Below are 16,068 nucleotides of genomic sequence, written 5' to 3'. Positions count from 1 at the left end.
CCCTTTAATGCAAATTTACAGTTTGCATCAGAGATTCTTGTTTTGTCAGATGAAAATAAAAAAAAATCTGAATTTATTGGTAATAAACTTTAAATGTAAATTTTTTGTGAATAATTATCTGTCAAATATTGAAATCTGTGCCAGCTACTCTGTGTTTATTCAATTCTCTGCCTGTTCTCCAGCATCAAACATCCATGTGGGCATTTCTGATGTGATGATAAGCGGTGGAACAAAAAGAGGGAGAGGGAAGACATGCAATTTTAATGACCAGTTCATGTTGTTGTTTTTTTTCCTCTTTTCATTTCTCTGACACAAAAATGTGATAAAAGCAGCCTGACATTGTTTCCATGCTGCCACAACATATGATATTCAATGCATGACCAAGATACTTATGATAAATGCTGTATTCTGTCACCTAATGTGTGTTGTGCACCTATTTCATGCATTTTTTTCCCCCCTTTCTCGATCTATTCCCAGGAAGGAGGTGTCACAGTCAGAGTCGGGGAAGACGTGAGAGTATGTGGAGGCATTCCGTGTCTTTGGCGCCCTTTTCCTTTTGTACCTCACTTATGCAATGTGCAGCAACAGCTCATGTACAAGATGCGTGTCACACAGAAAGAAAAGACGCGGAGCGGCTTGAGTAGAAGGATGCTTGACAGACAGAAAGGAGAGAGCTCTGCAGCAGGATTCCCACGGTGCTGCTGAACATAAAACTGCGTGACTGGTCTCCGCAAGCAGAAGGGAGGAGAGAGGAGAGAAGGGAGGAAGGCAGAGAAGAAAGCAGGGGGAGGGGAAGCAGCTCAGTTCAGTGCGGTGCTGTAGCTGAGTGGATGAGGCAGCAGCATCAGCACCACTAGCTGTAGCATCCTCTCCTTTTGTGGAGGCTGGGGTGGGGGGGTGGAGGGAGCTGTCTTGTAGCTGCTGCAGGATCAACATTATCTGCATACACAGAAACATATCCGGTCACCTCGTCACACGCATCCATGGCGTGGCGGCCAGAGACAAGGAGGTGGTGGTAAGTGACGGGGTAAGCTCGGGGGACAGGAGGAAACAGGGACGGCTGGAGGGATCCCAAACGTGAGGAGGGCTGGAGGGACGGTGACTGGAGCAGAAGCAGCAGCAGCAGCGGCAGCAGTAGCAGTGGCACCATGGCGCAAGCTGCCAAGCAGCTCCGCAAGACCAAGGACCTCGCAGAGGCCGCCGCCCAGGAGCAGCGGGAGAAGGAGGAGGAGAAGATCAAAAAGAGGAATCGATCCAGAGACCGCAGACGCAAGGTACGGATGTTCTACCTCAGGAGGCTGGGCAGGTGGTGCTTACATTCTTGTGTCCATCTTTCCCATCATACCTGTCGTTTTCCCCCTCGCAGGCTCTGTCACACTGCAAACATTGTGCATGATTGGTTGGAACGCAATTGCACAAGTATAATTGCACAGATGGATTTGTAGGCTCAGCGTGTGTGTGTGTGTGTATGTATGTGTGTAACCAGTCAAGCATTGATGCTCTGGTGCAGGTTTTGTCTGCTCCGTCAGATATTTTGCCATCGGGGGAAATGGCTCTTAATACCAGTAGGGATGTGACTAATATCTGCTGTTTGCAGAATAACACACTAACTATGCCATTCATTTCTTTTACCTGAGAACCCTTGCAGTGGGTGCAGCTTTTTCATGTTAACAAGATTCAGTATTTTATATGTGCACATATTGTTTCCTTGCGTAAAGCCCTATACATGCTCTACTCTCTCTCAAAAAGCTCTGCCAGAGTTAGATTTGCTGTCTTCCCCCATATTGCATTTTTTTTTTCTCACTGGGAGAAAATGGAGGGGGAAGATGGAGGTACAGTCTAATAATAGATGCAGTTTTAATGCTTTTGTGCATCTTTTTGGGCTGCAGGTGTTATTTGAAGAAAAATATAACAAATGTTGATAAATTAACATCTAAACCTTTTGTTACAAACTTGATACATGGGATAATATCAGATAAGTGTGATGCTTTCAGTCACCTTCACATTCCATGCCTCCTGTTCACTGTCCTGCTCTAACTGAGCCACTAAGTGCAGATTTGACTGAGGTTGTGCTTCCTTGCTATTGTGTTTGGGTGATTTATAGTGATATGTTTGAGAAAAGTTGACTGTTTGTTTGTGGATCAGTCAGAATCCCGATTCTGATTGGATAGAGACACACGACTTCATTCTGTTTTTAGGTGCAGCATGTACAGCAGAGTGTTACCATCAAAGAAAGAGTCTGATTTTATGTATTTGTATTTGTGTTTGTTCAAATGCATTTGGAAGTGAGAGCATGCTTTCACAGGATGACAAAATTGCACCAAATGAGTTGTATATCAAACATTTAATGGAAACTGTGGAGTATGCCAGGTGTTTGCAGAGAAGAAAGCTGCAGCACTCGGGGACTACAGACATCTTCTTATTTACTGGCTCTCAGCGTGAAACGGATCATTTGTTCTGAATGCCAAATGGTGAAGATGCATTTGCCATTATGAGGCTTTTAGAGAAGAGAGATACTTAACTTGTCAAGCTAACCAGAAAACTAAAACATTGTTGTAGTACAACATAATTATAACACAATGTCTGTCCTTCTAATCTAAAAAAAACAAACTATGATCAGGTGTTTCATTTTATAGTAGGACTGATTTTACCAAATGCTAGATGCTCAGTCTGCAGAACACAGAAAGTACACAAACAAAAAAAGAATCTCTGAAACATGGATTAGTATTCTGAGACATTGCAGATGCTTGAGCACAAGCTTTGCTGAGAATGAATTTGTGTGTTTTTTGTAGATGTATTTAGCCTAACCAAGCAGACAATGGTCTCTCTTTGATCACTAAGCATCTATGCCTATTGGCTTATTTTGTATTCTCTGACCAAAAATAGACTTTGTTCTTGAATTGTTGGAATCCATATGAAAGGTCTGCTGTGTTCCTCATAAGAGGCAGTGTTTTGTCTTGGTGTAGCAGCAGAAACATGAAAGTTGCATGATTCTGCTCAGTTTAACAAGATAACTTTTCTCAGCAAATTGTTTGTTTTAAAAGAAAGGAGCATATTAAGAACACATTCACTGTAGTAACTGTAGTTCTCATCAAATGAGTTTTGACCTTGGCAGTTTATTGCCTTCATGATAAAAGTTTCTTTGGCAGTGAGCCATATTCCAGAGTTTGCATGATCAGCAATATATCGATGAGCTAAAAGTGTCCAATAACTTATCTCTAGGAAGCACCTGCTGCAAGAACCTACTAAATGAAATTTATCTACAGCTCCTCCTTAGAAAATTAGCCTCCTATCTGGTTGTATATTAATGCATTATATAATTGTCTTAGATACAACAAATCTATCCATATCTGACTCTGATAGTGTCAGATTTGGACAGAGCTATTTATCTGAGTTGTTCTGATTTTGCTATTTATGTATAGTTGTCTAATAGAGACATACCCTATAGCACCTGTATTTGCATCTGTGACTGCAATGAAAGAGGATTCTATAAAGTGCTGATTGAATACAAATTCATGCCACATTTAAAATATTTGATTAGATAAGCAAATAAGAGAATCTTAATAAGAGAAGAGAATAAGAATAAGAGAAGAGAATCTGATACCTGTATCTGATAGGTCAACCTTGTGTTGACCTATCAGATACAGGTACGTTTGTAATTCGCTGTAGAAACAGTAAGGACAGAGAGGGTTGCCCATTTGTTTAAAGTGTTTTGCTGGGTTTCATAAGCCCAAGGCATATGCAATACAGCAATAATGGAATGTTCGTAGCTAAAATGCAGCTCTGCCTGTCTGGTCATCCTCCCTCAGCAAAACCACTCTCAGTAACCAGGCCCTTTCACTGTGTTCTTAACATGAACCAGTCTTCCTTCTCTCTGAAATATTTGCTACGTGCCCTGAAGTGCAAAGTCAAAGAGACAGAGAGGAGAAGAGGCACGTGCAGGTCTTAGAGTTCAGAGATATTAATTAGCTCCAGTCTATGTAAATCAAACTCAGAAGCATGGGATCTCTCTTCCTTACTTGTCCCCCTTTAACTAATCTTTCTGTCACTTCCCTGAACTGATGAGCCCTGATATAGCAGCAGGAAAAGTTCTGCTGGCTAAAGTAAATGCTATACAGATTCAGAACAGTTTGCAGTCATTTTTTTCTTTGTCTCCACATCTTTAAAAATAAAAGTGTAGACCATTAGTGTTTGCTAATCTTGGTCTACTCTTACTCAGGATTATGTTTTGTCTAGAATTGTCAACTTTTGATATTTGTGAAGAGATATCTGACCAAAGATTTAAACTGATGTGATTAAAATAGCTTTATATGCAATACCTGTTGTGGCTTTAGGCATAGAAACTTTCTGACCAGGGAGAAGTAAAAAGCAATGTAGCAAAGGATATAGATGAGCAAAAACATGAGTTTTTTTTATTAAACCATACAACCATACAATGCATTTGATATCACTTACTGAAGACGGCCAGTGGAATAATTATTACTGTTGCTGTGATACTGGGACCCCAGTTTGGTTCAAGTTGTTAAATTGAAAGGAGCAATGGACTTCTATGACATGCAGGAAAACAACCCCACACCATAATGCTACAATCATTATAGTTGGTAACATTTATTAGTTTGAAAGAACTTAGGCTTCTCCAGACACGAACGTTGTTCTTGTGACCACATCTTTGCCTTGTCTGGTCAAAACAGTTTCTTCAGAAGGTGGGAAAATTAATTTGGGTGGAGGGACTTATTCCCTTTTAGACACCTTTGTCCATTGTAATGTGAAACTAATGTACAAACAGATTCCAGCTCATTCCAGGTTTTTCTGATCCCAGCACCAATTTTCTCTCTTTTCAGAGTGACAGTTTGAATCAGAGGCCTAAAAGTTAGATCAAATTTGGTGTTCTAACAAAACAACGGTTTCAAATACACATCAAAACTGATTTTGGAGTAGACAAATCTGTCTATTAGAATGGCCATTGCAAAACTCCCACCTACACCTCGCTGAAAATGTGTGATCTCTGATTAAAAACCATTTCCGAAACTAGTCAATTTCAATGAGCTCTGCCAATTCTAGCAGGAAGAAGGGGTTAAATATCCAACTGGAATTAGTTCACAAGCTTATTGGTGGCTACAAAAAGCATGTGGTTGAGGGACAACTTGGTACCAATCCTTGTTTGTTGCACAGTAGATCTGTCCCTTGTCATTTTTGATTGTCAGCAAAAGTATTTCCAATAAACCTATATAGTAAATAGAGGATTCCCACATAAAAATTCCACCTTGGAAGGGTAGACCTTTAAATCAAGCACTGTAGTCAGCAGAAGCCTGATGCATTCCAGTAATACATTATTTTATCAATGGAGTTCATGAAAATGATCAAGATAGCACTACTCATGACGTTACTCTGTAGCATGAACCTACTAGGGAGATTAAGCTTTTACTGCAATGCTTAACATGATGCTCCTTAGGCCCATGCATTTATTTGTTTGTTTTTATTTGCTCCAGGCTTGCACTTACATATAAGTGCCAGATCCAAATGGATCCAGGATTTCATAATGGACATTGCATGCTCTCTTTGTTTCCTCTTTTTAGATAACTTTTTGTGTGCACACATGATATCTTATTCCAATTGCCAAAATTCTGTCTGATATGTCCTTGTACAACATGGATGGCATTATCATTGACATTTTGGAGAAACTACATAAAAATAGGCAAAGATTGCTCTTATAGAACAAGATAGAATTTTGAAAATCTAAATTTTCTTCAATAAACTGTAAAGATCAAAAGGAAATTATGATGACAAAATTGCTAACAGGATGAAATTGTTATAATGTATCCCAGTTTTCTCCATGCAAGGTGAGGTTTTCCATAATGGCATGGTATGGCACATTTTAACAAGTTTCCCAAACAAATGGTATAGATTATTCTATACATTCTTCAGATCTTACTGAAACTATATATATTTTTAAGGCAAGGTAGATTCAGGAGTATGTTTCTACATTCTTTTTTGAAACAAAATGTTAAAGTTGGTTCCTTTGAAAAAGTCTCCAACAAAGTGATACAGCATTATTGGCTCCTTGTGGCCTAACATTTTTAAATATATTGCTTAATTTAAAGAGACGTAGTCAGAGAGTGAATCTATACTATATACTATAAGGAGGAATCTTACAGTAGATTATTTGGGGATTTAAAATGAAATTGTTCTAGGTATCCTCTACAAGCTCTCTTATTATGAAAACAGTGTATAACAAGATTTGGCTTCAAAATAGCTACAGCTTGTTCATAACAACCATTACGAAGCTTATTGTGTAAAGTCTTGAAGCTAGGCTAAGGACAGAATAAAAAAAAGTTTGTATAGTTGTATAGATATTTAGCTGTTTAATATTACTTAACACTAGACAGGCAATAATGTGGGGTGAGAAAAAAGCATCCACACAGATTCAAAGAAGTCTGACATATTTTTGCACAGCATTGTACATAGGTGGCACTTCTAGAGATTGTGTTTTTTTTCCTCTCCTTTGAGGAGAGGAAAAGTATATGAGCCAAGGTCGAGCAGAGCAGACAGCACTCATGACCAACCCAAAGCTGCCACAGGCTATATTTACCTGGCTGCCTAGAATTACACTGCATCTGAGAGCAGAGCTTTCTATCTGTCTACACACCACTACAGTGTGCTAGCTAAGCACCTGGTCTGATACTTTATCTGATGTTTCCTCGGATCTGTGTCTGGCGAAACAACCTGGATGATTCCAGAATACAAGCACAATGGAGGATAGTCATCAAACCTCTGTGAAGTTTTATCTAGAGCACTGACACTTTGTGATCTGCAGATCAAAAGAATTGCATAAAAGTATGTCTGGTCAGACGTCTTTTATCTGTGGAACTCATTTTGTTCTGTTAATGCTAGTCTTAGTAGACATTTTTTCAGTTATATGCCTACAATACTGTAAAATGTTGAAGATTTGCATCTTTCTTGCCAGCATTTTCCACAAATGAGTGTTCGCTATCACTGCTTGCAAGTGATAGTGTGTAGCTCTGGCCTGGTGGGATGGGATAAGAAAAGGATGGGAGACTTTCAGCAAAGTCTTTTGTAATATTTAGGTAATTTAGAGTGGCAGATGTCCCTGTAGTAATTATGAATGGATTCAGCACATGGTGGATGGTTGAAGCGGTGGATGAGCGAGTGTCTTGTTGATGCAAGATTGTACTTTTGACAAATTACTGGTAGAACAAAAATTGTTGTTGGGATATGAGTTGGAGCCTCCTACACTGAGTCCTGGATTTCTGCATATTCTGAGCAGGATATATGAGAGATATTCTGGAGTGTGTCAAAAAAAGGTGTACACTCTCCATTATGCATAACTTACCGTGCCCACAACTTCCCCAGTGAGATTGTGGTGGTTATTACCATTATTAAACTTAATATTGAGTCCTGGATGCAGTGTGGAAGAACCTGGTAGCAGTATTGGCAGCTAATCCATGACATGTGACCCACAAACACACTGTGGATCGGTGACAACTTATTGTTTTTAAACAATGATCTTTAAACATGATCCATGTAAACAGTCTCAAACATGTATTATACCCTAAGCTTTTCACATGTGGAAATACTCACATTAGTGATCTGTTTGACCCATCTGAGCTTATTAGCAAAATCCCTAACATTTTTGTGGGATTAATTAGAGGAAAAGTGAAAGTGAGTGATGTGGACTGGCACAGTGCCACACACACTCTCGTATATAGACAAAGAATGTACACCCCCGCACGCACTTAGAGATGTAACACGGCATTATGTAATGGAATTAGAGCTCCTGAAGGTCTGCAAGGATCATGTGGCTTACAGGAGCCAACTAATGCACTGAAGCAACCTCTCCCAGGCACACCCTGACTCCATCATTTTCCTCCACCGCTGGCCTGAACACATTTTATGCAATGTCTAATGAATGTAGTGGTAGCATGTTCAAAAATCAAATAAAATTTTATGGTGTTCTTCAAAATGCCATCAATGAAATCATGAGGTTGTGAATAGTATATTATTGCATGTTTGAGTTTATTTTATGAAATTGATCTCTGGCTGCCAGCAAAACAAAATTTGACAAAGACTGACTTAGTAAATTATAGGAAGTATAAGTTCAGTTAAATGAACTGCAATAATTACCATACAGTAAATTATATCTTTGTCAGTTATTTTATAAGACTATTTATTGATTGATATATTTTTCAAACTAGTCTTTGGTCCACCATGGATAATAGAATATATTTCATGGAAAATACAATGAATCCACAAAGCACAATCAAAAGTTTTAAATTGAAATCAGTGAAAGCTAAATTTCTCTTACTATTTACTAGTTGGTAAATCATCTAATTATAAAACCATTTAGGGGTCAAATAATTGGTAGCATAAAATGTGACAGATAGTGTGATAGTTACTTTTTAAATGAGATATTTACAGTTCCAGTAAATATCTGTAAACATTTTTGTCCATGCTAATTTTTTTCTTTACAATTATCCATACCTGGAAAATATTACGATTCTTAAATTTGACAGATTTTGCAAAACCTCTCCCACCAAAGTTGGGGTTTGATGCAATAAAACTCCAGATTTCTTACTACTTTAAACTTCTTCAAACATACGTCTATGTAACTCCCGTAACTGATTTGATTTTTGTGTCTCTGCATGGTGAAAGGGGGTGCAGAGATACCCCCTTTCACCAGTCAGTCCTGTTATGTGTCGGAGGAAAGTTGGAAAGCTGTCTCCATTTTCTGGCTTCATCTTTCACCATAACCAACTTTCCGTTATGAACAACTTTTTCATAAATGCACCCAAACAGAAAATAAATAAATTTTAAAAAGCAGCACATTTGTAAACTATTGTGATTTTTGTGATTGGGGCTACCAAAAAGGTCTAAATAATATTATATGATTATCTGACCTTCATTCAAGCTTTTCTCTCAGTGATAGCAGCTGGGTTAATGGAAACACCAGGATACTGACTCAAAGCAGGAAAAATAACAACTTTTAAAGAATTTACTGAGGATGAAAATTAACAAAATGCCGTGTTTGCTTGCTGTATTGCTGCGTTCCACTGAACACAGAGGCATCGAGCTGGAAAATTCACACTGCACTTGTATAAATACTTCATTGCTAATTTAATTTTAAACTCTAGATGGAAGACAGAAAACTACAACTCTTTGTTCCCTTCGTTCCATCAGCTATGTGTCTGTTTCTCCGATGTAGCTTACATCTAGCTGCATTCTTCCATTTTAATCTGATCACTTACCACTCTCTGTTTCAAACACTCTGTCTGCATCGTCCATCGTACTTCATTAACTGCTCTCTTGATTGCCTTTTTATACTGCAAGTGTAAAGTGGTCAAATCTTATGCTCCAGTTTTTGCTAACTCAAAGGGGCTTCATTGAATGAAAAGATTAATGACAACATAAAATATTTACAGTGTTTCAACTGTGCAAATGAGTTGCAGGGACATGAACAGAACAGCTGAATAAGTTATCTTCTGTGCACTTGACAGTCATTTGAAAAGAACAAATCAATTTACAAGTCTGTAGAAAGAATCTATGAAAAGTAGAATTGAGCATGCATTTACTTTATTGGTTTAAAAAACTGAAATAGATATGTTTTTGTTTATTCATAAGTAACGGAATCAATAAACCAATATTTTCAACTCAGGAAAGTTGAAAATATAGGAACATTTATTCCTGCTAACATGAATGAATGCTCCTGTTAGCAGAACATTTATTTGGGTTTTTGTGCCCCATAGTTTTGACCTATCACTAATAATTTGCTTTCGTAGCACACAGCCAGATGATTTCTCATCAACATAATTAGCCTTAGCTGTCGCTCTATGAATCACTGTATGAATCACTCAGAGCAACGCTGCTGGTTTAAGGAATCACTGAGAAAAAGTATGGTTATACAGATGGATGAATATCTGACCAAACCATAGAGAATCACAATTCATCATCATTCGCTTTGTCTCACTTGAGCTATGAATTTACTTCAGAGTAATGTTCTCCAAACTTTCTCCAAAGTTCTTAAAACTGTTTTGTCTTGTACTTGTGACTTACACAAGCTAAAACCGCCGTTCATGACCTGATTGTAATGAAGCAGCAAGTCTGAGTCAGCTTTTTTAAGGTCATATGACTGACTGACAGGGCGACAGGGTGTGTCCTGCTGGCTCTGCACCAATACTCCCAAAGGGAAGGCGACCAAGGTGAGAGAAAAAGCATACAAAGACTTAAACATGCATGTAGCATAGATTAAATCAACACATTAATCTTAGATTTGGATTGTGACCCACTCGCCTTCATTGAAAGTCAGAAACACAGCTCAGCGCATTCAAAAAGACAAAAATAATTGAATACATACCAATTTACATTATTTTTTTGTAAAAATAGAGAAGATGACTCAACTTTAAAACATGACTAAAAAAAAACTGTTTCTGAGTTCGTAGAAATGTTGGAAGTAATATACTCATGAAGGAAGAATGTTATTCTTAGGTTTTTTTTCTAGTACTGCAGTGTCTTATAGTTAGGACAAAGGCAGCAGTAATTACAGGTTTAATCATTCTGGTATTCTTGCATGTGCGGAAAAAATCCATTCAATTTGTCAACCTTCTTTGTTTTGCGCAAACCTGACATTTGGGACTGTGCGAGCTGTTTCCAGTTGACAGCTGCACACTTTTCTGGTCACATGTTCAATGCACAACTCAGAGAACAGGCACCAGCAACGGGTGAAGGATGATTGATGGTGTTCTGAATGAAGTGCAGCTTTCTGTAAATGCAGTGTGTCAGCTTGTCTTGCCCATATTTTTAGCTTTCCCTTGTGCATAAGATTTATTATAGCCTGAGCTTTGAAAATAGCTCAGTATCTTCCCATTGTGACACTATGTGACTGCTACCCTACTTTTCACTGTTCACAATGAGTGTAGGGAATAGTTGATACTGCATTTCAGTGAACTTATTTAACCTTAAATTAAATGTGTAATGTTTTAAATGACTTAAAATTGTGAAAATGTGATTGACCGGAGAATCTGCATTTTTAATATGCCGTATTTAATATTTAACATGTGACAGACTTGTTCTGGAAGCCAGGCTGGGTTTATTTTTATTTAATTCACTCTATTTATTTGTTTATTTTGCAGAAATTCTCAAAAACGTCACTAGATATTCAATATCCAGTCCATTCCAACACTATCCAATCATGCAGTGAGATTTAAATGCAACTATACACAACCAAAGTTAAAATGCAGTGCTATCAGATTTAGTTGATCATTTGATGACAAGTTAGTTACTCAAGGACGACCAGCAGATTACATCGAGTCATTGGCTTTGTCAGAATCCTTAATCTTGAGCAAGCATGTGGTGACAGTGAAAAGGAAATACTGCCTTCTAACAGGATGAAACTTCTAGCAGAACCAGGATGAGACTGACTGGTTGTCAAGAGGACAGGGAAGAATTAGGGTCTCAGTTAGGGTCACAATAACGGCTTAGCACCACAATACATTCAAGATCTGCTGTTATTGTATCAACCTTCCAGACCTCTCAGGTCTTCCGGTTCTGGTCTGCTCTGCATCCCCAGAACCAGAACCAAACAAGGAGAAGCAGCATTCAGCTTCTATGCACCACAAATTTGGAACAAACTTCCAGAAAACTGTAAAACAGCTGAAACACTGACTTCTTTTAAATCTCGACTAAAAACCCACCTGTTTAGAATTGTATTTGAAATGTAATCAATTACAAATTTATTGTTGGAACTTGACTTAATGCTGTGTTTTGATTATTGATTCTATGTTGCATTGTGTTTCTGTGTTTGATATGATGTAAAGCACTTTGAAATGCCTTGCTGCTGAAATGTGCTATACAAATAAAATTTGATTGATTGAATAAAGAGGGACAGACAGCATACATAGATATTCCCAGTGTGCATAACTGGAAAATGTGTGTTCCAGTGTGCAGACTAACTAGATTAATATGTGAAAAGTGGCACCAGGTATTGGAAGAGCAGGAAAAAATATACTGCTGTTAATATTTTGCCCAAAAAAAGCACCAAATTAAAGATCTGACTTTGTCTGACTCTGAATACCTTTATAAACTGGCCAATAGTTTAATATTTAGATTTTTCTTTCTCACACCAAAACATTGTTATTATCTAATAGACAATATTAACCAGTTCTTAGTTTAAAAGCAATCTCCATTATAATAATGGAGCGAACTAACAAACATATGTGATGTTAAATTCTTCCTTTAATGATTCCTGTAAAAAAATAAAAATAAAAAAAAATTATCATATATTGGTCATCATCAAGCCAATCAAACTTAAATCTACCTGGTTTCAGTTTCATACTGGGCAATTAATGCATTCCTAATTTTAATTGCACATATCTGTTCCTATTTCCATTAAGCTGACAGGCTGTAGTTGCAGAACATATTGGACCTTGCACATCAGGCCTGACCCTGCTGTCTGGAGCTGGCTGAGTTGATGAATATCTCCCTGTTGGCTAAAATGACCCTTTCTGTGTGAGCCAGAATGCTGAGTCATGAGGAAATGTTTCTGTTGACTGATTTATGGAGCAGTGAGAGTCTTTTGAAATCACACTATCAGCTGCAGCATCTTTCTTTCTTATTGTCATGGATGGAAAACCTTTCTATGAGTTTATGTAACCAACTTAGCTGCATTGTTTAATAACCAGGAATGCAAGTAATTGACTTTATATCTGCGCCTTAAGATTATATTTGTGGTAAATTGCCTCTTTACATATAAACTGAATTGAAAGTAAATTGAACCGTGTAATTAGCAACTTTAATTGCAAATCTCAAATGTTTGCGATTGAAAAATCTGTGTGATCGAGGCTAATGTCCAGAGCATTAACAAATGCAGCTTTGCATTATATTCTGTAAAGTAACTGCTGTGTCATTGCTATTTTTAGCAGCTACAGGGTTCCTCATAGTCATCATGCTAGTTGCAGCCTCACAGCTGAAGGTAGTCGTGTCCTCCTCTTAGCTTGTCCTCTGCCATCTCTTGTGACTTTTTTCCTCCTTGATCTTCAGTCAGCCCCCCTACCTGTACACCCATCAGTCTCTCAGAAAGATACTTACTGGTGTGGATCTCCACCCACTGGGTGATTAGCGATGACCTGCTGTCATTTACACAGACATGCACAGCGGGGAGGCCTTGTGTTCATTTGCTCAAGCTTAAGTGTAGGTCCTCATAGGCATGTCGCTACAAACAATGGTGTTTCCTGCTAGCAGAATTGATTTCTTGTTACTTAGCCAGCAACAGAGCTTCTTCAAATACAAATAATCAGTGATGCATTTCAGGAGGCCGTAGGTTCAACCTGAGGTTCTCTGAACTGTAGGGTTGAAGGGTTTCAGGTCAGTTTATTCTAGCTTGAAATACGAGAATAAACCCAGAGAAGCAAACGATACCACAGAAAAACAGAAGACATTTCAAAATTAAGAACTTTAGTAAGTGCACCAAAAGTTTGTCTGTTTGATCTGTGGTTCTATACCTATCTGGACTTTGTTATTTGTATTTGAAATTGGTACATAAAAACCAGTGAACAATTTAAAAAATTGTGAATTTTAAAATACGGTATGTGGGAGACAATGTCTGGTTTTATTTTGTCTTGTTTTATTTCCACTCATCTTCTTGAAGTCTTGAAACCTGCAAATGTCAAGTGTATATAGAAAATAATTTAGGTTAGATAGATCCAATGTTTTTTTTTGGTTAACATTTTAGGAGGTTTTGAGGTTTCTTTCAGTTTTTACAACTATGGTGCTGGATTTGCTAAGAGTCCATTGTTGCTTTAAAACCCTTGTCACATTCTTTTTTAGATTTTCTCCTTTTAAGTTTGTCTCAATATCTTGCAGTATTTGTGATGACAATAAAGTAGATCATGCAAACTATTTTAAAAGACTGGATATGAATTTGTAACTTCTTACAATCAGAGACTTACTGTAAAAATTTCAAAGAACTTTTCAAAAGTCCCGTACAAAGTAACAATCTTATTTACCATTTATTTAGCAAGCTTTTGAGGTTTGCAAAAATCAGTAAGTAGAAGGATTTCCTGTAGAAGGGTATTTGTCCATGTGAACACCAAGGTATTTATTTTCCTTCACCACCTCCACTGTTTCTTCCACAATAGGCTTTGACCAAACCCTATTTTTCTTAAAATTTACAATAATCCTTGTTTTGTTTACATTCAAAGCTGACTGTTACAACGCAGTCCACTCTGTACTTAGCTTCTTTATCATGTCTGATACACCTGATGACTGCAGAGTCTGTTTTGTACAGGAAGTCGGAGGTGTACAGAGTGAAATGTCTATTGTGTGGTAGTGATAGATCCAGGCGATTGCTAAGGCCTCCACTTGTGCCTTTTGGAGTTTCTCACATAGCAAATCAGACTGAATTGTATTAAATGCACTGGAGAAATCAAAGAACACGATTCTCACAATGCTGCCTGCTTTGACCAGTTGACAGTTGATTTGTTGAAGCAAGTGTTTGATGGCGTCATTAACTTTAGCGCCACAGTGATAAGCAAACTGCCGGGTGTCTTGATATGTGATTATTTGCTTACTTGAGTGGGGCAGCAAGAATCTGTCCAGGACCTTCATAAAGTGGAAATGTCAAGTACAAGACAGAACATCTTCAATCTTCTCTTGGGTCAGGCTAAGGTTGAAGCGTTGTTGCAGAATCCCACAGAGCTTCTCTGCACAGGCCTTCAGGACTCTGGGGCTGACACCATCTGGACCTGCAGCCCTGTTCTGGTTCAGTTTCTCCAGCTGCCTCTTCATCTGACTTCTAGAGTCACGGGAGGTGTGAGGCAAAGAGCTCAGCAGCATCTCCTGATCTGGTTTAAGAGACACTTGAAGAAATAGAAGAGTTAATTGCCAAGGTAGATAAAACATTTGAGATGTGACAGGAATGCTGCAGGTCAAAGGATGATGGAATCATAGGTCAACTGTTTCTGTACTTTAATCATAATAAATACAATTTGTCTAGAGACATACAACCTACATCACCCTTTAAAATTTAAAATTAAAAAAATAAAAATTAAATATTAAACATCATAAAAATGAAAAACATAAATTAAACAAAATTTAAATAAAATTTTTTTATTAAAAATTACATAAAAAAATATTAATTGTTTTTTATCGTAAAGATGAATTAATACCTCTGATTTGCTTATATTTTACTATTACATTTTTGTTGAGTAAAAATTTTCAAATAAGAAATTAGAAAAAATGCTCATATTTTGCAGAATGACAAAAAGGAGTGAATAAAAATGTATTTCATGGAGTGTTGTCCTGTTCAGGGATTCTACTATAGCCAACTGCTAGTACCAGGCTAAATGGAAATGCTAATGGAAGACATTAACAATGCTGCTAAACACTGGTGTCTCAAATGCTTTTAGGAGATATTACAAATATGTTACAGTTGGTTTGAGTTGCTTTGGACCTTTCTGTTTTGTATGATTTGTCTCTGTTGTGTGCCCAACATTCTGCTAATGCTAAGCTGACATGCAGGCTTGTATATGTTGGAGTCTACATCCTGCAGTGAGGAGCATATGTCAGCTTCTGTGACCGCCTGTTGGCATAGAAGTCAAAGATGATGTAGTATGAAAGTCATGAAAGTGTGTTTATGCAAGCATGTCTGCAGTAAATATGTGGTCCAGAATCATGATCATGCAGGCCTACATATTTGTACCTTTTAAGCCCACTTGCATTCACATGTATAAGACAGTCTCACACTAAATAAAAGCAACAAATATTACATTTCATTTAAATGTATTTATTAAATGACAGGAAAAAATAAATCCCACATAAAACTGGCCACTTCTGGTAAGACAGAAAAACATGCCATTCAAACACTACAATAAAAAAGCTTTGCAACTAAAGTTCCCTATGACTATTATTACATCCACAATAGAACTTTAAAGAGTGACATCTTGGCATCTTAAATCATTAAGTCCTGTAAAAAACATCTGCTATCTATGTGAGCACATACCTCCAGGGAGGCGTGTCAGGAAATGTGTTTTTTCCTACCTCCTCAAATGTAAACATGTA

The 16,068-nt window shown here is 37.6% G+C and overlaps 1 protein-coding gene across 8 annotated transcripts in view; it reads left to right on the top strand.

Moving 5' to 3' along the window:
• Positions 1-468: 468 nt before the first annotated feature.
• The window catches only part of ank1b (ankyrin 1, erythrocytic b), an 82,242-nt gene continuing 66,642 nt past the window's right edge, over positions 469-16,068 (top strand). For 7 of the 8 annotated variants that reach the window (XM_032569586.1, XM_032569591.1, XM_032569589.1 and 4 more), the window contains exon 1: positions 469-1,274. In XM_032569586.1, the coding sequence (XP_032425477.1) occupies positions 1,149-1,274 (126 nt within the window). In that variant the 5' untranslated portion in view covers positions 469-1,148. The remainder of the gene's footprint in view (positions 1,275-16,068) is intronic. The other variant, XM_032569588.1, reaches the window with a different exon arrangement.

The sequence above is a fragment of the Xiphophorus hellerii genome, chromosome 8 (assembly GCF_003331165.1).
Source record: "Xiphophorus hellerii strain 12219 chromosome 8, Xiphophorus_hellerii-4.1, whole genome shotgun sequence".
Taxonomy (NCBI): domain Eukaryota; kingdom Metazoa; phylum Chordata; class Actinopteri; order Cyprinodontiformes; family Poeciliidae; genus Xiphophorus; species Xiphophorus hellerii.
Note: the sequence above shows the minus strand (reverse complement) of the source record. Positions and strands in the feature narration are given on the sequence as shown.